The sequence below is a fragment of the Kogia breviceps genome, chromosome 8 (assembly GCF_026419965.1).
Source record: "Kogia breviceps isolate mKogBre1 chromosome 8, mKogBre1 haplotype 1, whole genome shotgun sequence".
NCBI lineage: Eukaryota > Metazoa > Chordata > Mammalia > Artiodactyla > Physeteridae > Kogia > Kogia breviceps.
The window spans coordinates 67,197,665-67,223,803 of record NC_081317.1 but is presented as its reverse complement, the minus strand read 5'-3'; the positions used below and the strand labels follow the sequence as shown (position 1 = coordinate 67,223,803).

At 41.5% G+C, this 26,139-nt stretch overlaps 2 protein-coding genes across 5 annotated transcripts in view; one reads left to right on the top strand and one right to left on the bottom strand.

Moving 5' to 3' along the window:
• The window catches only part of PLGRKT (plasminogen receptor with a C-terminal lysine), a 46,625-nt gene extending 31,774 nt beyond the window's left edge, over positions 1-14,851 (bottom strand). Inside the window, exons 1-4 of one of the 2 annotated variants that reach the window (XM_059071933.2) lie at positions 14,765-14,851; positions 13,371-13,666; positions 11,783-11,888; positions 11,496-11,582 (exon numbers count right to left, since the gene is read on the bottom strand). In XM_059071933.2, coding sequence (XP_058927916.1) covers positions 11,496-11,576 — 81 coding nt within the window. In that variant the 5' untranslated portion in view covers positions 11,577-11,582; positions 11,783-11,888; positions 13,371-13,666; positions 14,765-14,851. Of the gene's footprint in view, positions 1-11,495; positions 11,583-11,782; positions 11,889-13,370; positions 13,667-14,390 lie in introns of both variants that reach the window. The other variant, XM_059071932.2, reaches the window with a different exon arrangement.
• Positions 14,382-26,139, top strand: part of CD274 (CD274 molecule) — a 34,248-nt gene continuing 22,490 nt past the window's right edge. For all 3 annotated transcript variants that reach the window (XM_067041581.1, XM_067041580.1, XM_059071917.2), the window contains exon 1: positions 14,382-14,398. The gene's annotated coding sequence lies outside the window, so the exon portion shown is untranslated. The remainder of the gene's footprint in view (positions 14,399-26,139) is intronic.

Sequence of the window (26,139 nt, the reverse complement as noted above, 5' to 3'; positions counted from 1 at the left end):
TGCAATGTGAGATCTTGGATCCCTGGAACAAAAAAGGAATATTAGGAGGAAAACTGGTGAAATTTCAGAAAGATCAGTAATTTAGTTAACAGTATTGTGCTGATGTTAATTTCCTGGTTTTGATCATTACTATAATTTTGTAAATTGTTAATATTAAAGCTAAACAAAGGGTATATGTGAACTCTCTACTAGTTTAGCAACTTTTCTGCAAATATAAAATTATTTCAAACTAAAACATTTCTTAAAATCTGGATTCACTATTATTCTGCATTTTAGTAAATTTATTCAAGAATAATGACACTTAAGCTTGTTCCCTTTTATTAATTGTATATTAAGGATGTTTATGGGGCTATTTTTTCTCTCTAAAATCCTTCTCCCCCTGCTGCCCTATATTGTCAGATATCTTAAGGAAGAAAATGAAGTAGAAACAAGGCACATATGAGAAGTCTAAAGATTTAAACAGCAAGCCTACTTTACATTCTTTTCAAAATAAGATGAAGTGAGTGTGTATGTGTGTACACATTATGTACATATTATGATGATTTACAGAGGAAAGTGAAGATAATTATTAAAACCATAGGATCATTTTTAATTAATAGTTTTGGGCACAAAACTCTTACATACTAGGCATTCAGTAAATGCTCGAAGTTAATGAATAAGTAAAGTAACCCTCCATCCCCTGCTTGCTCAAGCAATGAAGAACTAAAAATAAATTAAAATTGACTCTGATTAGATTTATGAAAATAGAATTGTAGCTGAGGGAGGAAACTAAAAGGAAAAGCTTTCTGATCATCTATAACTGGATTTATTGATCTCATTTAAGTTTATGAACAAACTTAAAACCAATGTCCCCCTTGGAGAATTGAGTGTGGGAAGGGTCCTGGACCAACTTGTCAGCATGGAAGGGCTAGGCAGCAAAGGCTCAACTTGGGGGTTTGACCTATTACCAATGACTTTTCTTAATTATTTTACTTTTATTTCCTACCATTTCTCAACATAGACAATATACAAGAAATTTTAGTGTTTTTATTAACTCCTCTAAGTGATTCCAGACATATTAATTAATATCTTGTCCCACACTTAAAGACACTTTCTTAACATTTTTAGAAGTCTCTTTAAAAGTCAGGAAATTCATTAAGTATATTCTTTGCATTTAGACCCAATCCTTCATAATATAGTTAAATTAACTTATTTCCATTTGTTCCAACTTTGGTAAAGAAAGACACTAGCAGGTTACTACCATCTTGAAGTTCAGGCACTTGAAGGCCACTAACAAGAAGTCAAGATGCTCATTTCAGAGGGCCTGACCCAGGTGAACAGCTTCTTCATCTGCGTCAGTAACAGACTTACTATGTGATTCCTAATCTTTACTGTGCAATGTCTAACTTCATGTTCATAAAGAATGAACATCGTACTGAGATAACTGGGTATTCATATTCAAAAAAATGAAAATGGACCCTTACTTCACTTCATATACAAAAATGAACTCAAAGTGGATCAAAAACTTAAATATAAAAGCTGAAACCATAAAACTCTTAGAATAAAACATAGGTACAATCTTAATGATCCTGGATTTGGCAATACTTTCTCAGATATGATACCAAAAGCATAAGCAACAAAAGAAAAAATAATTGGACTTCATAGAAAGTAAAAACTCACATGCATCAAGGACACTGTCAAGAGAGAAAAAGACAACTCACAGAATGGGAGAAAATATTTGCAAATCTTATATCTGATAAGGATCTAGTATCCAAAATATATAAGGAACTCTTACAACTCAACAAGGAAAAGACAAACAACCCAATTTAGAAATAAGCAAAGGACTAGAAGAGATATTTCTCCAAAGAAGATATGCAAATGGCCAAAAAGCACATGAAAAATGTTTAATGTTATTATTAGTCATTATGGAAATTCAAATCAAAACTACAATAAGATACCACTGTAAACCCACTTAGAATGGCTAGAATTTAAAAACAAACAAACAAAAAATGAAAATAACATGATTGGTGAGAATGTTGGAGAAATGGTAACCCTCATACATTGTTGTAGGAATGTAAAATGGTAAAGCCACTGTGGGAAACATTTAGTGGTTCCTGAATAAACTAAACAAAATTATCATACGATCTAGCAATTCTACTCCTAGGTATATATACTCAAAAAGAATTGAAAAGCAAGTTTTTAAACAAAAACCTGTACAAGAATTCCCATAGCAGCAGTATTCCCAAAGTGGGAAATAGCCCAAAGTGGAAACAATCTTAATGTTCTTAAACCAATGAATGGATAAAGAAAATGTTGTATAGTAATACAATGGTATGTTATTTACCTATGAATGGGAATGAAATACTGATTCATTCTACAACACAGATGGACTTTGGAAAGTTTATGCTAATTGAAATAAGCCAGACACAAAAAAGACCACATATTGTATGATTCCATTTGTATGAAATGTCCAGAACAGGCAAATCCATATAGACAGAAAGCAGATTAGTGGTTGCCAGGGTCTGAGAGGAGGGGGAATGAGGAGTGATTGCTTAATGGGTATGGGGTTTCCTTTTGGGGTGATGGAAATGCTATGGAATTAAATAGTGGTGATGGTTGCACAACACTGTAAATGTACTAAATGTCACTGAATTGCACACTTTAAAAACGTGAATTTTATATTATGTGTATTTTACCACAATTTTTTAAAAAAAGAATCTCAGAAGAGGGAGGCTAAGAGCAGGTAACCAGGATGGGGACATAGGCAGAAATGAGTTTCAGAGGGGTAAGCTGAAGACAGTTGTGAATCCAGGCACAAGAATTAAGCTGTTGTAGCCTTCCTTGTAGCTCCCACTATAGGTGAACTTGTATTGATCATGCTGCTTTTTTTCCAAGGCACTTCCTAGTTAAGTCTCCTGACACTTCTAGTTCTTGAGCCAACTCCCACTTGGTCATCTTTTTGCTATAGATGGGGTTAGCTGCTTTCCTCTCCTCTTCACTACCTACTCTACATTTTGGGTTCCTTGTCGCCACAAGGCTCTATACAAAGCAAACACTGTACTTTCTTGCTTTCCTCACAACATCAAGCCCTTTTTATTCGAAGATGTTGGTACAGCTTTCACCTCAAAAAAACAGATGGGAGGGCACAAGAATTATAGATGTTGGGAGTTATGGGGGTTTAAGCAATTTCAAGTTCTCATAAGTTATTTGCTGTTTTACTTTTTAAATGAAAAAGCATTTATTGAGTCTACACTGTATTTTATGTTGTAAAAATAACCCTAACATATACAGCTGTATAGACAAAATATTAGCATCTTAGTGGCTTAAAACAACACAGATTATTATCTTGTACTTCTGGACATTGGAAGTCCAACACAGGTCTGAATGGCCTAAAATCAAGATGTCTGCAGGGCTGTGTTCCTTTCTGGAGAGTCTAGGGGAGAATCTGTTTCCTAGCATTTTCCAGCTTCTAGAGGCCACCTGCATTCCTTGGTTGGGGGTGCCTTCCTCCATCTTCAAAGCCAGCAACATCACATCTCTCTGACTCTTTTGTCTTTAACTCTCTACTTTAAGAATTCGTGTGGGGCTTCCCTGGTGGCGCAGTGGTTGAGAGTCCGCCTGCCGATGCAGGGGACGCGGGTTCATGCCCTGGTCCGGGAAGATCCCACATGCCGCGGAGCGGCTGGGCCCGTGAGCCATGGCCGCTGAGCCTGCGCGTCCGGAGCCTGTGCTCCGCAACGCGAGAGGCCGCAACAGTGAGAGGCCCGCGTACCGCAAAAAAAAAAAAAAAAAAAAAAAAAAAAAAAAAAAAAAGAATTCGTGTGTTTAGATTGGGTCCACATTGATAATCAAGGATAATTTTCTCATCTCAAGGCCTGCCTGTTCCCTCAGTCACATCTGCTAAGTCTGTTTGCTATATAAGGTAATATAGTCACAGGTTTCAGGGATTAGGGTGTGGACATCTTTAGGGGGTCATTATTCTACCTGCCACATTCATACCACAAACATCTGGTTATTTGCAGCATACCTCACCTTCTTCCCACCAAATAAGATGAGAAGTTCCTTGAATATAGAGCCCGCACCTTATACACGTCTGAATCCTGCTTAGCATGTAGCACATTATTTCATATATATTAAATAACTGTATTTTTGGTTTATAACTATACCTCATTTTCTTAACACCAAACACTACATAGACTTACAGGTCAAAGGCTTGCTCTTTCTCTAATTGCGGCGAGCCAGGGGCGCTCTTCGTTGTGGTGTGCGGGCCTCTTATTGTGGTGGCTTCTCTTGTTGCAGAGCACCGGCTCCAGGCGTGCGGGCTTCAACAGTTGTGGCATGTAGGCTCAGTAGTTGTGGCTTGTGGGCTCCAGAACACAGGCTCAGTAGTTGTGGTACACGGGCTTAGTTGCTCCGCGGCATGTGGGATCTTCCCAGACCAGGGCTTGAACCCGTGTCCCCTGCATTGGCAGGCTGATTCTCAACCACTGCACCACGAGGGAAGCCCTCATGTGTTTTTTTAAGTCATTAGTTTGTTGGCTGATCATAGTGAACAATGAATAAACTGACCTACTAATTTTTTTTTTTTTTTTTTTTTTTTTTTTTTTGCGGTACGTGGGCCTCTCACTGTTGTGGCCTCTCCTGTTGTGGAGCACAGGCACAGGCTCCAGATGCGCAGGCTCAGCGGCCATGGCTACCCTACTAATCTTATACATGGACCATGACTGCTTTTCCTACAAAGCACTACAGCACAGCAAAAACCCATGGAATCCTCCCTCATTTTTTCTGCTTTATACTTCCAGTTTCTATCCTATTTTATAACATCAAAATGCTTTTCTGGCCACTTAGGTCATATAAAATTGGTTTAGGTGTGCCATCTAGTGGCATTTTTAAAGAAGTATTCATTTTTACCTGACTGATACTTGGCTATTAATGACTACAGCCATCCATCCACCATCCTCAGTAACAGAGGCTAGACAGAGCAGTGAGAAACTGACTTTTGCTGATGATCTGAAAACATTATTATACTGAGTAGTATGAATCCCCTCTAGCTCATCTGAAACCAACTTGTTAATGAAAAAGAAACCATTTTGGGCTTCCCTGGTGGCGCAGTGGTTGAGAGTCCTCCTGCCAATGCAGGGGACACAGGTTCATGCCCCGGTCCGGGAAGATCCCACATGCCGCAGAGCGGCTAGGCCCGTTAGCCATGGCCGCTGAGCCTGTGCGTCCAGAGCCTGTGCTCTGCAACGGGAGAGGCCACAACAGTGAGAGGCCTGCGTACCGCAAAAAAAAAAAAAAAAAAACAACAAAACATTTTGATTTGAAGCCTTTTATAAATTTTTATTAACCAGACTCCAGTGATTGATTTAATTTCATGATTAACTTACCTATATTGAAAACTTATTTGGGTTTATCTCCAATATATGCTATATTAAATCACTGCCAATCACCAATTACACTTATGTAGCAAAAGGAAAGGGCAAAGGTTCTCAACCCAGGCTGTGCATTGTATAGTCCCCTGGAGAGCTTAAGGCAACTACATGTCTGGCCATGAAGAGATCTGATTGGTCTGGGGTGGGACCTGTACATTCAAAAGCCCCTCTGAATTGAATATACAGCCAGAGGCGGGAACCTGGCCACTGGTATAAGATGTAGCTGAATCTCTAATTCTGGTCCTTTCTTCTGAAAGATAAGCACCAATAATATGGAATTATCAAGTTATGATTTATCTTTTTTTACCAAAAAAGAAAAATAGAACTTAAAAAAAAAACACTAGGAAAAGGATTATAGTTATTAGGCTTCTTTTTAATAAATGTTTTGCTTTATTGCTTCTATTTATCCTTTTTAATGAAGTGCCATCAAATAGGAAAAGAGCCAAAAGACATGCCATCACAGGCTAGAGATATTAGTAGGCCTGGTGTTTCAACTGAGGTTTTTTTAAACCGCCCCTTTGAAGAACTGACATGCCATCTCCCACCCCAGGAGCCATTCCTTCCATTTTCAGAGTCATGCTTAGTTCTAGGAACTCTGGGACATTCCAGCCCAGGTTTAGCTGTTTGGGTTCATTCAGCATATAGGGAGGAACCCATATGTAACTTCAGGGGTATTGTGATAACATAATTCTTCAATTTAGTGATGGGTTCATTGGTGTTCATTTTATTATGCTTCATAATTTATAAATATATTCTCTTGTATATATAAAATATTTCATGATATTTCTTATATATATATATATATATATATATATATATATATAAGAATAGCTCTAAGCCTTAAAATGATGCTAGATGTTTAGTTTCTTTAAATGAGGAACATTCAAGGACCAGCCCAGTCTTCCAAAACTGTTACAGATGAGTATGTTTCTCCCTTGGCTGCCCCAGTTAGGATGAGAACTCAAGCAGATTTAGGGTTGGAAGGCTGCTTCAACTGTATTGATCTATATTCTTTTTGTCATTCTTCCTTGAAATTAAAAGATAAATAACAAAATATATCTTAGTCGACAAGGAAAAACTAATCATCTTAACCAACACATGTGTTGGAAGAATCAATCTGCCATGGGCCCTAAGCATTCTTGCTGAGTAGGCCAAGGATGCAGGCCCTGACTACTCTGCCCAGGCCATTTGTCAGGGTTGCATTTGCAGTAAGCAACTTTGAGGGATGAAGTAACATCTCTTCCCAGTCAAAGAGCAGCCTTGCTCACCATTCATGACAAAAGTGATAGATTCTATAAGCTCACTGTTCCTCACCTATGTCACAAACCCAGGCATCCACCTAAGCATAGAACTAGGCCCACCTCCATCACCTCCACGGGACTTGGAGTGCGTAGAAAACTGGCAGCAACACCATGCTTATGCTCCTTGTTGTGCTGTGAGTAACAAAATCTTCTACCAGCATATGTGAAACAGTAACAGGCTAACTTGTTAATTTGCAAGTAGGGTAAAATCCCAGACCCTTCATGCAGCCTGCCAATTTGGGTGACAAGGATAAGGTATTGATAGAGATGGCGTTCTGGAAGAGGGCCCTTGTTGGTCAGGTTAGAAGATATCAGAAGGCTCCCTGAGATCTGGAAGTAAATGCTTTTGCATAGGTGGTGGTGAAAGTAGGAGGGTAGAGTGAAGATCTCTCACTATCTTATGTGCTAAATGAGGCTGAGAAACAAAAGGTAGGGTCCAAACAAGACTCCCAGATGGTGCTTTGGTTGTGGCACATTCTCCTCTGGAGTGGGAGAAGGAAAGGATGTTTTCATGACATCAATGGGGCAGCAAGCCCCACACCCCAGCCAAAAGTCATGCAATGTGGCGTTGGCTGATGGGTCAAGGGTTCCCCAAAGCTGAAATAATGGTGTTAGCAATGAAGATATAGAACCTTGCATAGACTAAATACGTTAGAAATTTATTTGTTGAGTCCAGCAACGGGAGGCCCTTTGAAACAGAGTAAATTCAAACCCTTGCTAACTGGCACTGAGCTGCTCTTTCCCTCCTCCACTCCTCCAACTTGAACTGCTCTAGGGAAGAAGACTGAGTGTGCCAGGGAATTTCAGGGAGGGGAGAGGAGGAACTCAATGTTTATAGCTTTGTTGGATGTGGGCACCCATGTCTACTTGGTCCCATGCAGGGAAGATGTGCTAAGTGCCAGGGTGGTCCAAAGTGCTGAGGATACAGGGAAGAGCAGTGGCACCAGTGTTGGCTAAAAGAATGATGCCTCTGAGCCCCAATGCTCTCCAGAGGCCAGGGGAGCCCAGGGGAGGAAGTAATACCAATTCTGGGATGAGAAACCAAAGGGCAAATACACATTTGTATTCTCTATCTCCCCCAGCTGGGAAACAGCCTAATCTCCTGAAACTATCATGATAACCCCTGAAGCACCTATGTTAATATCTTTTTTTTTTTTTTTTTTTTTTTTGTGGTACGCGGGCCTCTCACTGCTGTGGCCTTTCCCATTGCGGAGCACAGGCTCCGGACGCGCAGGCTCAGCGGCCATGGCTCCCAGGCCCAGCCGGTCCGCGGCATGTGGGATCTTCCCAGACCGGGGCACGAACCCGTGTCCCCTGCATCAGCAGGTGGACTCTCAACCACTGCGCCACCAGGGAAGCCCTATGTTAATATCTTTGATCTGTGTTCCCATAGAGCAAAATTCAACTGATAGGGTTTGAGCAGTTTGCAGTGAAAAGGGAAGTTAAAGAACATTCAGCTGATTCAATGTACTGCAGTTGTGTCCCCTGAATATAAATATATAATATATTCTGTTACTTGCTTTTACTGTAAACATTCATAGTGATGAGAGGACATTCTCCCATTCAGGGATTCTCTTACCCCTTCCAAGTGGCCCAACAGAAACAATATAGAACCCCAGGGCGAAAAAGAGAAAATCACAGCCATCTCTAGAGGCCATTGCCCAGTACAGCAGCGCCACACGCTGGACACAGGCACCAGATACATCCTGTATTAGTTTTCTGGGGCTGCCATAACAAAGTACCACAAACTGGGTGGCTTAAGCAACAGAAATATATTGTCTCAGTTTTGGAGGCTGGAAGTCCAAAGTTAGGGTGTCAGCAGGGTTGGTTGCTTGTGAGGGCTGTGAAGGAAGGCTCTGTTTCAGGACTCTCTTCCTGGCCTGTAGATGGTGTCTTCATATTCACATGACATTCTCCCTGTATGCATGTCTCTCTGTCCAAATTTTTTAAGGACATAAGTCGTATTGGATTAGGGCCCATCCTAATGACCTCATTTTAACTTGATTACCTCTGTAGAGACTCTATCTCCAAATAAGGTCACATTCTGAGGTAGTGGGGGTTTGGACTTTAACATATGAATTGGTGGGGAGGATGGGGCACAAACCCATAACAGACCCCTTTCAAAATGGGGAGGCAGTTATTGGCCAATTACTGAGCTCCTGTTAAAAATGAACACCTAACCCCTGGAGAATTTGTGACTCAGGCCTGACATCCCCATTTTTGGGTGGGTCAGCTAGGAAATGACAACTACAAGGAAAGCATCCATTTGCTGGTCAAATGAAAATAATGTATTTGAGGATGTGCCTAGACTGGCCCTGGTGTCATCTCAGTTTTGCATAAAGGAGAAGTAGCTACCCTTTGGTGAAAACTTTATCCCCGACTCTGCCACCTGAAGCAAAGCTACTGGCTCAGAAGGCCCTTGGATTCACAGAGACTGTCTTAAATTCCTGGGCCTAGTTCACCTTTGGTTCAGCTAAGCTGAAAACTAATGGTGCTGATAGTGTTACGGCCAGTTTGACCCTCAGCACCAGCTATAATGGTCGCTGGGATCAGTGGACAGAAGTCAAGGCTGTTCTCAAAACTCTGGTCAATTGCACTGAGGGGGCAATCTGCCATGGTCCCTGAAGGTCCCCCCCCCCACATTCTAGGTAAGCCAAGAATGCAAGGCCCAGACTGCTGTTTATTCAGGCCATTTCTTGAGGTTGTGTTTGCAAGGAACAACCTTGAGGAAGGAGTTAAAGTTCTCCCCACCTCAACTCCAGCAGCTCCTCATTAACTAGAAAAGCAGCAGATTCCCCAAGTTCAAGGGTGCCACAACCCACTGAGTGCACAGCACCCATGTGAACCCATCTTTGTCACCTCTGTGAGACTTGAGAGGCATGGGGAATTGACACAAACCTCATGCTTATGCTCTTGCTGTGCTGTGAGTAACAAAGTCCTCTGTCTGATGTAGGTGTCTCCTGTGTTCTGCCAGCATCCATGGGATAGTAATAAGCTAATCTCTTAGCTTGCAAGTAGGGTAAAATCCCAAACCCTTCACAGACCCTGACTTCTGACATAAAAGTAAAAGCCCTGTAGTTTCCAGAGGTCTTGGACAAGGACTCTCTGAGTATGTGACATACTTTGCTGGTTCATAAACCTAATGTTTGGTCTCCTCTAGGTCACTTTGTTCTGTTAAACAATTCAATTGCCTATTCTTTCAACAGTTCCATTCCCCCTAAAAGATCTTTATCCTGTACAAGACAGTCTTATCACTCTTTAAAAGCAATAATAACAGCAACAACTAATGCTTATAGAGTGAGAGACATTGTTCAAAAGACCTGAGGCGTTGTTCTACACACTCTCTGTATACCGTCATCTTTACTCCTCATAGCAACCCTCTGAGGGTGATACTATAACCTCCAGTTTACAGGTTAGGAGACTGAAGCACAAGCCACACAGTTAGTCAGGAGGTGGAACTAGGATTCAAACCCAGGCTGCCTGGCTTTGGTCCTCACTTTTAACCACTAACTATATGTCTCACAATAGGACTACTCCCAGGGCCATAATGAACCACAGAGGCCTAGATATCTTTGTTAGATGTCTTAGGAAAATAATTTCAAACTTTTAATACTTGATTGATGTACAACATTTTAAAATACCTTTTGATAACCTATATTAGGCTTTAGACAATCTTCTACTTCGCTTTGATCTTTTTATCCCGCCACTGTATAAATCCAATGTCGAATGTTCACACTGTATTAAAATTTCCTATTGCTGCTATAGCAAGTTATCAGACTTGGTGGCTTAAAACAACACAAATTGATTACCTTACAGTTCTGGAGGACAGAAGTCCAGAATGGACTGGAGGGACTGCATTCCCTCTGGAGGCTCTAGGGGAGAATCTGTATCCTTCCCTTTTCCAGTTTCTAGAGGTTGCCTGAATCTTTTGGTTCATGGCCCTTTTACTCCATCTTCAAAGTCATCAGCATAGCATCTTCAAATCTCTCTCTCTGACTCTGACCCTCTTGCCTCCCTCTTTCCCTTATAAGGACCCTTATGATTACACTGGGCCCATCCAGATAAACCAGGATAATCCAGGGTCTCCCCCAATTCAAACTCCTCAGCTTAATCACATTGTAAAGTCCCTTTTGCCATGTAAGGTAACATATTCACAGGGATCAGGATGCAGATGTCTTTTTGGCAGGGTAGAGGAGGGGCATTATTCTACCATACACTCTAAGCAGTTATCTCTTCCTGCAGTATGGAAATTTTTATATTAGATATCTAGATTAGAGATTTAAACAAGCCCATTCACCAGATAATTAGTAGTCCATTTCATCTTGGCTTTGAGGGTAGAGCACCGAGGGCATTTTACCTTTTGGGGGGTTAAGGAGAACACAGTGCGGAGCACATGTGACAGAAACTTTAACCACTGTAACAACATAAAAGCTTAATTATCTAAAAATGTATCTGAAGGACTTCCCTGGTGACACAGTGGTTAAGAAACCGCCTGCCAATGCAGGGAACTCGGGTTCAAGCCCTGGTCCAGGAATATCCCACATGCCGTGGAGCAGCTAAACCCATGCGCCACAACAACTGAACCTGTGCTCTAGAGCCCGTGAGCCACAACTACTGAGCCCGTGTGCCACAACTACTGAAGCCCATGCTCCTAGAGCCCGTGCTCTGCAATGAAGACTAGCCCCTGCTCTCTGCAACTAGAGAAAGCCAATGTGCAGCAACAAAGGCCCAATGCTGCCAAAAATAAATAAAATTTTTTTTAATTAAAAAAATTAAAATGTACCTGAAGTCGGGCATTCATAAGCATGAACTCCTGCTGGCTTTTCATGTTCTCATTTATAGATTTTGAAAATATAAACCCCATCTTGACCTAAAATGTAAAAAAGCAAAGTTTAAAACAATATATTCTACATGCATCCTCATATGCTCTGTTTTCAGGCTACCATGAGCTTAAGACAAAATAAAAAAAGAAAATTTTCTGACCTGGGAACACAGTATGGACACTAGTCTTTGCTCCTAACTAGCTGTCTGATCTTGAACAAACAACTAGTCTGGCCATCATTTACTTACATAAGAACAGCTGATTGAACTGGATGATTTCCAAAATCTTTTCCTGCTCTATAGCTTCATGTTTCCTGATTTTTTCTTCCCACTGTATATCCTGAAGAACTGAGCACTTAAAAACAAACAAACAAAAAAACACCTCTCATTTTTAGGAGGGGCAGGGTGAATACCATCCACCCTCTTACCTTCTGTAAAGATGGATGACAGAACCTCTGCTTCTGAGGAGGAGTGATTTAGAAGATGCATTGTACACCTTGAAGACCGATTTCTCTGTGCTCCTTGCATTTGTATTTTAGGATGTTTCAGGTATCTCAAGGTTACTATATCAATAGTCTTCCTATAAGCCCTACCCAATTGCTCTTTCCATCCACCCACTGCTAACATCTCTTCGCCATCCTCCTCTATCCTCACTTTTTTCTTCTTAAGCTACTACTGAAGTTCTCAAAAGGGGGAAAACCTAAGGATACTTAAATGTTCTGGGAAACACAAATTTTAAATGAATACATGGTATCGTCTATCTTATTTATCTTACTTAAGAAGTTCTTAAATGGGCTGGCAATTCTAGATGGTCCAGAACTCCAATTTCTGTTCTTAAGTCAATTGGGTGGGTAGGTACAGAAGACCTCAGTTAGTTGTTGATTCTACCTTCAGAAGACTGCAGAACTCAGGGAAGTTACGACTACTCTACCCTCTTCAATGATGTTGCTAATTCTCTTTGGTAGGCTGTTGAGCACTTTGTGAACATCAGGTCAGAGTGGCCATTCCTAATGCTTTCTACCCAGAATTCACAATATTCTGTGGGAAGCCCGGACAGAGTTCCTATTTTCCATAGCCTCAGCAGAAAATCTTGGGTTCTAGCTAACTGGTGAGAAGATGGTGGGAGAGGGAGGATATTTCATGCCAGATGCAATGGGTTATCCCTGCTATTGGGGCTCCAAGTGAGTGTATACTACAAGCCAGACTTCAGTGGCTTCCCTGTATTTTGGCCAGAAATGCACCCTGGATTTATAGGGGTCTCCGATCCAGAGTCAGCTTCAATGCTAGGCACAGGAGGCTGAGCCAGAGGAGGAGAGGCAGAGTTCTGAACAGGCCTGGGAGGTCATGAGATTTCCCTACCCACCCCACCCCTCAGCCACTGCCCTACTCCATCCTGTGAGTGACCAGAGGCAGAGTCACCCAGTAAGGGTAGGCAGATCTAGCAGAAGTTCTCTGCTGTCTCCAGATTTGACAGCCCCAAGTCCACTGTCTCCAGCAGCAGAGCAGAACTTGCCTGAAGGCAGAAGCAATATATTATCCATTTTGGCAGTCACCAAGGTGTCTCTTTCCCACAAATGTGAAGAAAGCATGAGTGATACAAGAGAAAGTGTGGCTCAGGCAGTTGCCATTCCTTATTTTTCTTTTGTGTGTAGGAAAACAGCTGTCCTCTAATCCCATTTACACACACACACACACACACACCCTGTATGTCAGAGTTATGTCCCTTTGAGTGCTCCTATTTATAAGGGGGTGGACTCTCCCCTGAAGTGGAGTGACAATCCTCATGTCAGTCATCCAGGGGAGAGAAACTATCTGGAAAGTTAGGACTTAGGCTTACCTTTTTCTTGGCCTTGCTCTCTTGGGCCTGGATTGTAGTTTCGATGTATCAGGGTATATTCCCACGGGTTAAAGGTAGAAACCAAGCAGGAAGAAGAGCTTTCCCTTGGTTCCCAAAGGAGGCCACACCTGAAAATGAGTGCACCACACCTTGTGAACTGTGCCTTGCTTTTTTCTTGGCCTTGCTCTCTTGGGTCTGGATTGTAGTTTCAATGTATCAGGGTATATTCCCACGGGTTAAAGGTAGAAACCAAGCAGGAAGAAGAGCTTTCCCTTGGTTCCCAAAGGAGGCCACACCTGAAAATGAGTGCACCACACCTTGTGAACTGTGCCTTGGAATTCGGTATTTTCAACCTTCTTCTCCTTCTTTTCCCACCCTAAGAAAGCCATTTTCCAAAGTCTGGGAGGTTCCTTAGGGTGTCCAGAATACTCTCAGCTTTCACTCTCCCACTCACAAAATATATATCAGAAAATAAACAGAGTGACCTTGCAATAGGAGTAACTTTGAATTCACCAAATTGTTTAAGGTGATTCTTTCAAAAATGCTAACACTTTGTCATTGGTGACAAACGCCTTGCTACTTACAACTTTGACACCAGCGTGTGTCAGAGGGCTAAGAATGCTGATTTGGGTCCTTTCTGCCTTCATTTTTCCTTCAGTTACTCCTGAGACCTTAGAAAGGACTCTTTAATGCTCCAACACTGCCTCAGCTGTGCTACAGATTACAATAGGCATGGGTATTTCTGAGGAAGAAGTGTTGGGACCGCAAGTTCCAGGCAGCCCTTCTCAGGTTGCATCTAGGAACTAGGATTTGATTTTACTTTAAAAAGAAAAAAAAAGGATAATTCCATGACCCATAACCTCTGTCATCCAAGTTTCTGTGCTGACTCATTTCCTGATCGAATGACACATTAACTACCTACATTTCTGACTGGTTGCATGATTACAATCATTTTCAATAAGTCTTTGGGTTCCATTCCAACTAGCCCATTTCCCCTGCAAATTCCAGCCGAGAACTCACAGCTTCAGGTAAGTTTTCTGTAATTTATAACTCCACCCGCTCATCTTGGACCCAATCACAGTAACTTGGGAATTCCTGCAGTGGTATGCTGATTTCCGTTGATAACGCTCTGCCTACTTCCCCCAGCTTAAATACAACGGCAGGGGAGAGGTCTGGAGTCTTTAGCACTAGAACCGGTTCCTCTGAAACGAGGTTGGCGATACTAGGAGCGGGAGAGCCAAGGGCCCTCACGAGGAGAGGGCACCCAGCGCGGCCCGGCAAGCCCGGGGCCCCGAGCTCGGCGCCGGCAGACGCAGACGCAGACGCAGCCCCGCGGACCCGCCCTCCCCAGCAGCCTGCGGTCGGCCTGGCACGCACGGCCGGCGCTCACTCACTGGACACTGGGCAGTGGAAGTGCGGGGACACTGATCAAAGCAGAGGCCTACAGGCCGGAGTCCGAGACCGCCGCACGGACCGGGTTTCGCCCCTCAGAGCTTTGGGATTGGCTGGCCGTGGCAGGGATTCCGAGCCCCAGCCTATCAAAGCAGCTTTCGTCTTCCTTAAAGGGCCCGCTTGCCTGACCGAGGAGGCCTGGTGTTTTCTTTCCTGACAACCTGGGAGGGGCAGGTTAAAGAGGCAAATTCAAAATCCAGCGACTCAAATTTTGAGGGGAGGCAGAAGAAGCATAATGGAAATCTCACGTAAAGTCCTCAGTGAGGTTTGTCAGTTACCCTCGAGGAGCCTGAGCAATCCATGCTCCCTCACAGAGCTAAAACCTCCATAGAGCTTAATGAGCCACCTCACAGTTCTTCACATACAATGTCAACCACCACTTGCAGGCTTTGTTTCTAGAAGAGAATGTGTCTCGTGAGCGGTTGTCACTTAAGCATAATCCACAGTTATAAACATTTGTAAGGGTTTTTCTACTTATAGAATAGGTTTATGTTGAGCGTGGACTTTTTTTCCCGTTTGAATCTCAGCACAGACATAGTTTATTTAATTTGTTAGAGCCTCAGCCTACTCCATCTGTTGAGCTGCCACCATTAAAGTGGCAAAAAGATTAAGACAGGAAACGAAAAAGAGCAGACCTGACCAGAGTTACCAAATCAATTTTTTTTTTTTTTTTGACAGAGCTATCTTTCTCCCCTTCTGCTCTGAGAGATATTCATTTCTTCTCACCTCACTAGTAATTTCTATCTTGAGTAAGTCAAGCCTCTCTCCCAGCTTCATTGAGAGAATACTTGAGGAACTGTTGACTTTCTGTTCTTTGTTATTAAATGGCTTGGAAGAATAGCATGGACTTCACCAGGCTCTGGCCTTGAGGAAGGTCAATGAGGAAGGTCACTGCCCTTAGCCCTGGCTGACCGTCACATCTGTGGAGAAGGGATCTAACCTTCCCCAGGCTCTGTATGTGAGCGAACACCACACTGACCTGTTGCCACCACACTGACCTGTTGCCAGAGTGACCGGGGCACCACAGAAGCAAAGCCATGTGGAACTTTGACTCATTAAGAGTGGATAACAATTGACATGATAGCATTTGAGTGCTTGGACTCTAGCATAAGCACAACTATATTTGATTTGATTTCCAGCTCTATCACTGTCACTCTTCATCCTCTCCAAAACTTACTTTTGTCATCTCTACTATAGGACTAAAGCCATCTAATTTATAGGATTGTGAAGAGTAAATGAGATAATATATTCAGGCACGTAGCACCATGTCTGGCACACAGTTAACATTAAATAAACAGTAGTAAATAGCAACAGTGGGATCCTGTTACTAACTCTAGGTCTGAAGGGACAAAGGTAAGGGAGCAGTTACTAAAACCAGGTGAGAGCCATAGCTGTGGCTGTATAAGAGGGCTACCAACAGGAGCTATGTTGTTCAGGAGAGGAAAGCAGTCGATGCTGACCTTTGGACCAGGAGGGTAAGATCCTATAGTTGTAGCCACTGCTAGCACCTCAGCTCCAAGTGGGGAATAGGGTAGAAAAGAAAGATACATCCTTCTGTCCTTCCATGCTCTGATATTCTGCTGAGATCTTCCATTGGCTGGATCCACAAGAAAGCCAGAAGATGGGGGAGCCAGGTCCATACAGTCTGTAGGGGTTCCTAGGCACAAAGACCTAGGACAAATGAAAATATCCAGCACACCATTTCTACAACCTTGAGATTATCATACTTTGAAGTCCTAGTTCAAAAGGAAGAAATGCTTCCACTAGAGGACCCAGCCATAACTCCATTGAATTGGAAGCTGAAACTGCCCCTGATCAGTTTGGTTCCTCATGATGATGGAATTGGAATAACTGATCCTAATTACCAAGAGGAAATTGGGTTGCAGCTATACAATGAGGGCAAGGAGAAATGTGCATGACTCCCAAAGACTCACTGAGCATACCTTAATACTCCCATGTGCAATAATAATGATCATTAGATAACTACAGTAACCTGATAAAGGCAGGAGCACTTAAATTTCAGACTATACAGGAATTAAAGTGTTGTATCACCATACCAGGCAAAAAATCCTAATCTACTAAGATACTATATAGGGCAAGGGAAACAAAAGTGAATGAAGTAGAAAATTATGATTATCAATTTTAGCCTAGCAACAAGCTATAGAGGCAGGGACTACTGTAGCTCTGTATATAAAACGTTAATTGATTATTTCTTCCCTGCCCTTCCTGTCCCTGTTTCCTTGGATGAAGAGTATTGATGGAGACAAACATTATAATTTAGTTTCTAGGTCAGAGTATTGCTGTCACCTCAAAGCAATATAGTACTTGGTAGGACTCTGTGATTCTCATGTTTAGGGGATGTGTTTCTCTCCATCTGAGCAAAGGGAAGGAATAAATACTGGGTGGCAAAACAGGTAGACTATCTGGGTCTTCTATTTGCCTCCCCTCATATCCATTCTCCTCCCTCCCTTGCCCTATTCTATACCCCAGCAGCTGACCTCTTTGGAAAACAGCACCTGGGCTCTTCTTAGCTGGCTTCCATTTGGGTTGGGACTTTGGAGGCATCCACAGGAGACAGGAAGCAGGAGAAAAGAGAGGTAGGGTATGTTTTATCCATTCTTTCTCTGTTTGAGGATCTGGCAGTGGTTGTGTCCCTCCACAACTGCAGCTCTTGACCAGTGGCCCCTTCTCTGTGGCTCCAGCTCAAAGAGCTCTGGAAATGCTCTCCTTCCTTGCTCTTCAGCCTAGAGATGCTGTGGGTTTCCCGCTGCTGTTGTACTCTCAACCTGATGGTTCTTCACCCCAACTTGGTGGTTGGGATAACTCAACTGGATGGTTCTCTTAACCCTACCCCCACTCCTATAATTAGCATCTAAGATCTATTTAGTCAAACCAACTGAGTAGAATTCTGATCCCTGATGGAAACCCAATGAATACACTTTATACACATACATTATAAATACTCTTGTATGTATTTTAAAATATAAGTGAAAAAAGTGACTATGAGAATATCTACTCTGGGAATTGAGAGAAATCTTGGTATAGATATTGAACACATAGACTGTGGGGTGAGAAGATTAAAGGAAAATTATTTCAATATCAAATGACATATAACTTTAACTGGTGTGTGCATTATTTCTAATTGTATGAATTTGTGAATGTATATGTTTTATATATATACAAGTAGGTACTTTTAAAAATCATTTTGCATTATAGCATAAGGATTTTCATGTTGTTAAATGGAATTCATATATACCATTTAACATATGTAAGATTTTCAGCAAGTATGTATACAATTTCCATCATTGGATATTTCTGATTTTTTTTTGCTACCGTCAGTAACATCATTGTTAATCAACTATGCTCCAATATAAAATAAAAATTAAAAAAAAGAATTAGGTGGCTTCCCAGAGCCTAAAAAAAATAACATCATGATGATCACCTCATATATATATAGCTTTTTAATATTTTGATTGGAAATACTGGATTAAATAATATACATATTATAGAAAGAATTGATGTGAAATTCATAAAGTCCTCAACTCATTTAAAGTCCCCTACCTCAGGACAGTAAAATTACTCAATATTTCCCTGTATATCCATAAAGTAGTTTTTTAAGAAAACAAAGTTTTTAATTGGGGGATTGGGATTGACATATACACATTACTATGTATGGAATGGATAACTGATGAGGACCTACTGTGTGGCACAAGGAACTCTATTCAGTGCTCTTTGGTGGCCTATATGGGAGGGGAATCTAAGGAAGAGTGGATATGTGTATGTGTATAGCTGACTCACTTTGCTGTGCACCTGAAGCTGGCACAGAAGTGTAGATCAACTATACTCCAATGAGAATTTATTTTTTTAATTTATTTTTTATTTAAAAAAAAATATTTATTTATTTATTTGGCTGCATCAGGTCTTAGTGACGGCATGCAGGATCTTCGTTGTGGCATGTGGGATCTAGTTTCCTGATCAGGGATTGAACTTGGGCCCCCTGCCTTGCAAGCACGGACTCTTAGCCACTGGACCACCAGGGAAGTCCCAGAATTTAAAAAAGAATATTTAGAATAATAAATAAAAGTTTATAGAGTAATAAATTTTTTTAAGTTTTTGAAAGTTCAAGATATGCTTAGAGGTATTCCCTTTTAAAGGGATGCTTTAGAAAGGAGTGTGAATTTCTTCATTAAAATGGGAAACAGGTTTAGCCAAGAACTTCAGTCTATGAAGGAGAGTATGTGTGGGGATAAGGATAGAAGCTCTTCATTATTAAGCTATTCTGGAATTGTGTTGCCCATACTCTGGAATGCAGTCTGAATTTTAACTTTAGACTTCATTCATGGGGCATACTGTAGCCTGGGCACAATCTGAACCAGCAGAGCATCACTGAGCTTTGGACGGCTTTCTTTGGACTTTGTCCATTCCTCAAGTGACACCATACGGCACTGTAATATAATGGCAGTAGTGGACTCAAATCTTGTTTTCTCCCTACCTAGAAAATTTTAGATTGAGATATAATTCACATATCATAAAATTTGCCATTTAAAAGAGTACAGTTTAGTGGCTTTTAGTATATTCAAAATGTTGTTCAACTATCACCCCTATCTAATTCCATAACATTTTCATCACCCCAAAAAGAAACCCCATACCCATTAGCAGTCACTCCCCATTGTCCCCCTTCCCCCCCAGCCCCTGGCAACTCTTAATCTGCTTTCTGTCTCAAAAGATTTGCCTATTCTAGACATTTTATATAAATAGAATCATACAACATATGGCCTTTTGTATATGGCTTCTTTCACATAGCATAAGGTTTTCAGAGTTCATCCAAGTTGTAACATGTATCAGTACTTCATTCCTTTTAATGACTGGGTAATATTTCATTGTATGGATATTCCACATTTTGTTTATCCATTCAAAACTGATGAACATTTGGATTGTTGCTACTCTTTTGCTATTATGAATACTGCTGCTATGTACATTCATGTACAACTTTTTGTACCTATGTTTTCAATTCTTTTGGTTATATACGTAGGAGTAGAATTAGCTGGGTTAGATGGTAACTCTATGTTTAATTTTTTGAGGTTGAACAAATACATGATGCCACCAGCAGTGAACGAGGATACACTTGTATGGTAGTTAAGGGCATAGACACTAAAGCCACAGTACCTGGGTTTGAATCTCAGCTGTACCACTTCCTAGTTATATAAGCTCAGACAAGTTACTTAAGTTTTGTGCCTTGGTATCCGCATGTCTAAAATAGGGGTGATAGGGACTTCCCTGGTGGTGCAGTGGTTAAGAATCCTCCTGCCGGGCTTCCCTGGTGGCGCAGTGGTTGAGAATCCGCCTGCCGATGCAGGGGACACGGGTTCGTGCCCCGGTCCGGGAAGATCCCACATGCCGCGGAGCGACTGGGCCCGTGAGCCATGGCCGCTGAGCCTGCGCCTCCGGAGCCTGTGCTCTGCAACGGGAGAGGCCACAACAGTGAGAGGCCCGCGTACTACAGAAAAAAAAAAAAAAAAAAAAAAAGAATCCTCCTGCCAATGCAGGGAACACGGGTTTGATCCCTGGCCTGGGAGGATCCCACATGCCTTGGGGCAATGAAGCCCACGCGCCACAACTACTGAGCCTGCACTCTAGAGCCCACAAGCCACAACTACTGGGCTCACATGCCACAATTACTGAAGCCCATGTGCCTAGAGCCTGTGCTCCTCAACAAGAGAAGCCACCGCAATGAGAAGCCCACACACCGCAACAAAAAGTAGCTCCCGCTCGCCGCAACTAGAGAAAACCCACATGCAGCGATGAAGACCCAATGCAGCCATAAATTAATTAATTAATTAATTAATTAAAAAATAAAATAGGGGTGATAATAATATCTTCTTCATAGGATTGTTGTAAAATGTAAACTAGCTAATGTAGGTAAATCATCAAGACACGGTGTCTGACAAAAAATGCTATATATTTTATAAAAATGCTATATTTATAATCTTTATTATAATTATTGCATTTTGTTTTGTTAACTTGATAGTTGAAAAAGTGATGATGTAGTTTGTTGAGGTTTGCCATTGAAATGGAGTAATAAGAGATGATAGTAATTTAAGGAGGCAGCCAAGTCAAGGAAAGCTTTTTTGAGCAGTGGGCGATTATATTTCAGAGTGTAACCTGAATACAACTGAAGCTTCACATGTTTCAGTCCAAGCATGTAATAGCAATCTAAGAAAACATCAACTGACAGCTGAAGCACTTAAGAATAATACATAAGCTTTCTTAAGCAGTCCCTGCAAATGATCTGCACAGCATATTTAACAGGAAACGCCTAAAATCTTCTCTAGATATTTCTCTTTCCAAATATTTTTTCCACTTGCAGTAGCTGCTTATATATTTCCTTCTTCTCAACCATGAGGTTTCCATATCACTAGACTAAACCCTTGATAAGTTCCTTCACCTACAGCCCATGCCACTCACATAATCCTGTTCCTAGCCAGTGACTCTCAGCCTCCTGCACCTCTGAGAAATTCAGCCTGGTCTCTTACCTGGAATCCCAGGTAGCATTTCAATTTATGTTGAAAACAGTCCCTGAACTCTGATGAATAAAATTATCTACCTTATTATATATTCCCTCTTTTGCAGCTCTTCACAAGAGGGACACAACATCTGTTTGGGCCATCCAGGGACATCAAAAAACCATACCCAGAGTTCATTCTTCATTCTTTTCCTCTTCATTCTGTAGCAAGAATCCTTGGAAGTGCTGCACAGTTTGGCCTGACAGTGTCCATTAAACTTCTTCCAAGCAAATCTGGGAACAAGCATGTCAATGTTAGACTTTATTCTTCCCCATGCCAACTCCCCATCTTCCTCTTAGGATCTCCAAGAACACGTGAAAAATGATGAGTTCACTGAGTTAATTTTTTTGTGGTTACAGCAGGCATTAATTATCCCCTTTATCAAAACCAAGCAAATGAGGGTTATCTTCATAACTGTTGGAGCCTGTGACATACAGAATAATGGATACCCAATGATTTTGCTTGATATCAACCCTACAGTATATCAGCTGCAAACTAGAACCACCTTGTCCAATTCACACCTAGGCCAGGCCCCACTGGGTTTGGGGAAACTGCTTATCTTCACCCCCTGGGGCCTTGCCTTGAGAGAGTTGGACTTCAAGAGGTAGAAGTGTGCCTATGTTGCTTCTGACTTTCCAAGTCTACCTCAGTGTTTGAGGTCAGAGTGTCACTATCCTATCTTACTCTTAAAATGCTGCTATGGTCTTCTCTTTTGCTATGTCAGCTCTGAATAACACAAAATTAGCAAGAGATTCTAGGTTGGGGGCCTTTGCTTGGGGTTGTAAAATGTCTATTACTCTAGTCTATAATTCATGTTTCTACTTGGCTTGTTCATGCACAAGCGCGAATGAAACCTATGCTTTCCCCTTACTCTCCACTCTACCATATTCTGTAAGAAGTAAGCCAGTTCATGCCTAGAGTACACACAAACACACACCTTAATGCTATTGCCTAAGCTGATGGCATTTCTCAGCCTCTGAGGCTTTCCCTCTGCCTACTTGTCAAAGGAATGCTCTAACCATAACTCAGAGCCTTTTCCTCTCATCTCTGGCACAGTGTTCCCAGTGAATTTCTTCAGCTTATGATAGCAAATGACCTAAACCAGTCATGTTGTACCCTGATTAAATCCCATGAGCAGGACCAAGGCCTTGGACCACTTCCAGCATACTGCCACCAACTTTCCATTTCTACAAAGGATTGTATCAATAATTTCTTCTTAATAAGTTATGAGTCTCTTGATGGGTTACAACCAGTTTCCAGTGATAATTTAATGGGAGAGTTTGTGTTTCATTTTTAGACTTCCTTAAAGAGCTCACAAATATTCTGAAAGCCTGTAATTCTGGCTATAATATCCTACCCTGAAACAGCGTATTACATCATAACTATCATCCTTGATTCCCTTTTCTCTATTACTACTAATATCCCTCAACAAGTTCTATTAGTTCTGCTTCCAAATTATATTTTGAATGTACTCTACAGCAATAGCTCCTAAAGGACCCCCAGCTTCCATGCTAGCCCCTCTATACTCCATGCTTCAGACCACAGCTAGAGTGATGTTTTTGGAACACCAATCAGGTAACCTTACTGCTTTAAATTATCCAGCAGCTTTCCATTGCAATTAGAATCCAGCCCTCTTCCCTTGGTCCTCAAAACCCTTCATGATCTGATCTGATCACCACGCCTCCTTTCACTCTGTACTCCAGCCACAATGACATTTGTTCCATCCCTAAAACTTGCCAAGTTTTTGAATCTGTTGCAAAAGCCTTGGTTTTTGCATCTGTTGACCCCTCTACCAGGAATGTTCTTCCTGCAGATCATTTCATGTTTGTCTTCATAATTCGATTCTCAAATATCGCCTCTTAGAGAAGACTTCCCTGGCCACCACACTAAAGGAGCCTCACATCTAAGTATTCTATCATATTGTCCCACCTCATTTTCTTTCTTTTTTTGTTTCTAATAGGACTCTCCAGTATCTGAAGTTTATGTTTATTAGTTTCTCTCTCTCTCTCCAGAAACAGAAAGGCCTTGCTGTCCTTTCAGGATAGGGTGGGGAAAAGAAAAAACTACCTCTCATTCTTTTATGATGAATCTATTATCATGAATGGCAGATTAATTAGGTTCTAGACCCAGTAACCTGGATGTGACTATAATTGGCCTTTGAATAAGTACTTATACCAGAAAACAAAAATCAGCTTTTCCCTTTCAAGTAGAGATTCTGAAGACTTTTAGACTCTTAGAAGTCATATTGTTCTTAGTTTAAAACCAAGAATGGGTATAAAATAATACTCCCGGAGGCAATTCTACAGACACATTTGAACTAAATCATGTTCTCGTACCAAGTAAAATGACTCACAAGGGGACTGTTTCATTTGTACAACATTCACCTAGGTTACTTAGTTCTAAGATATTAAACCTATAAAATATTTCCCAGTATTCTCTGAAAGGGTATCTCCCAATTGTAAATTCTATTTTTAGCTGCCTTCAGTTCATTTATTGAGATTCCTTGGAATTAAATTATTTACCATAGAGTGTTCCCAACTTCCCACAGCATTTACCTGGGTCATAATTATCTATGTCTGGGTTTGTGAATTCCTTGAGGACAAGGGACATTGTTGGAGGCCTCATCTTTGTTTTAAAGGACCCACAGTGTGGGAGCTGCCCTTTGTAGCCAAGAGCTCTTTACCTGACCAGCTCTCCTTCAGCTCAGGACAGGAAGGAAGAGACAAATACAGACCTTGTTAAGTAAGAGAAGCATCTGAGCATGGGTGTCAAGTGATGACAGCTGCTAGCCCTGGGCCATCCACACATGTTAATTGCTCCTGTATTTTAAACAGTTGTATTGTATAACCAGAGCAAAGTGTTCTGCTCCACGAAATATGTTTGGCACCAGACTATGGGGGTGGATGGCAAAGGTGGAGGCAACAGAAGGTGAGAGTTGGTGGATGGGGACAGAAAGAGAGAAATGAACATAACTTACAGCAGTGGTTTACAACACTACACAATCAAAAATAGAACATGGGGGAAAATCTGGATGTTGTCTTTATATATAATAATAAAATGCATTTCTACATATTCAATGAAAACAAAGCAGTTTGTTAATATATTTTTTGTTTGTTTTAAGTATCTTTATTATGTCCTGTTCTTGATGATCAAGAAAGTTTACTGGAAATTGCTCCTTCACCAGGAAATTGCTAGTATCACTTCAGACCCACTTGTAAGAGCCTGGAATCTCTCTCTCTAAGGTCAGGACAAACAAAGATCATCTCTTTTGTTTTAGGGGCAAAAGTGAAAGTAGAACAGGCAGAGGTAGAGTGCAGAATGGTGTTGATACCAATTAGATGGAGGAAGGAGAGTTATAACTGTACTTGCAAAGAACTCTTCGTTCAGTTTTTTCCCTTAAACATTATATCATCAATTTAAAAAACTTCAGTGTGCACATGACTCATGTGGGGATGGTATTGAAATGTAGACTCCCAGGACCACCCCCAGGAGAATTGGATTTAACAGGTCAGTGTCAGAGACTGGGAATCTGTATTTAAACACCTATCCCAAGTCAACTGTGATGCAAGTGACCCTCAGAAACACTCTGAGAAATAGCACATCAGCAATGATGAGTTTTTAACCTCTAAAAATGAACAGATTAAGAGGGTGTGAATGGGACATGGCGATACTGGAGATGATCAGGTGTCTAGTTCTATATCTCTGGCTTCCCACTGCTCGTCTCATATCTCAGCACCCCTCCATCCACTTCACCCAAATCACAAAACACGAACAAAGTTTTGGGACTGATGCCCCTCTGGCTGTTAGATTTTCATATACTTTTTTGAAGTGATAAAATCTCTTTTTTTCTAAACACATCCTGTTTTTCTATCTCCAGACGATATAAAAACTTCATTAAGAAACTTGATAAACAGTATAGGAAAATGAATGGCTGAAGGGTGGAAACAGGTGGGTGAGATGAACAAAATCACAAATCCTCAGATTAGTAATATGTAAATCACTGAGGAGAAAGCTGAGTAAATACCTTCCATTCCCATCAACAACTTCAGAGAAAGGCAAATTCCATTCACCTGCATTGCCTGCTGATCATTATGTAGACCTTGAACATTGCCTTGGTAAAACAAATAAACAAGCAACTAAACATCCCCCCCACCGCCCCAAGTTTTAAAAATTATTCATGCATCATAGAGGCCATCTAAGAGGATATCACTTATTCCTGCCTACTCAGTAAATTATTTGCTCAGGAAAACTCAGCTACTTAGTGGTAGGTGGCTCTAGAGCCACCTTTTTCCCATGTGATGGTCATGACCCCACTAGCAGGTCTTGAAATCTATGTCCTGGGTCTTGAGTGTTATTACTGGTTAAACAGAAAATATCACAGGGAATAAAGTTGAGAAAACGCGGCTCTATTTCACCATGTGGCCTCAAAAAGAGATTTGAGCTCATCTCCAAGTCTATTACAATTTTATTGAGGCTAAAGAGAATTTCACACTCCCCACCAGATTTTTTTTTTTTTTTTTTTTTTTTTTTCGGTATGCGGGCCTCTCACTGTTGTGGCCTCTCCCGTTGCGGAGCACAGGCTCCGGACGCGCAGGCCTAGCGGCCATGGCTCACGGGCTTAGTTGCTCCGCGGCATGTGGGATCTTCCCGGACCAGGGCACGAACCCGTGTCTCCTGCATCGGCAGGCGGATTCTCAACCACTGCGCCACCAGGGAAGCCCCCCACCAGATTTTAAAGACAGTATCATCTTCTG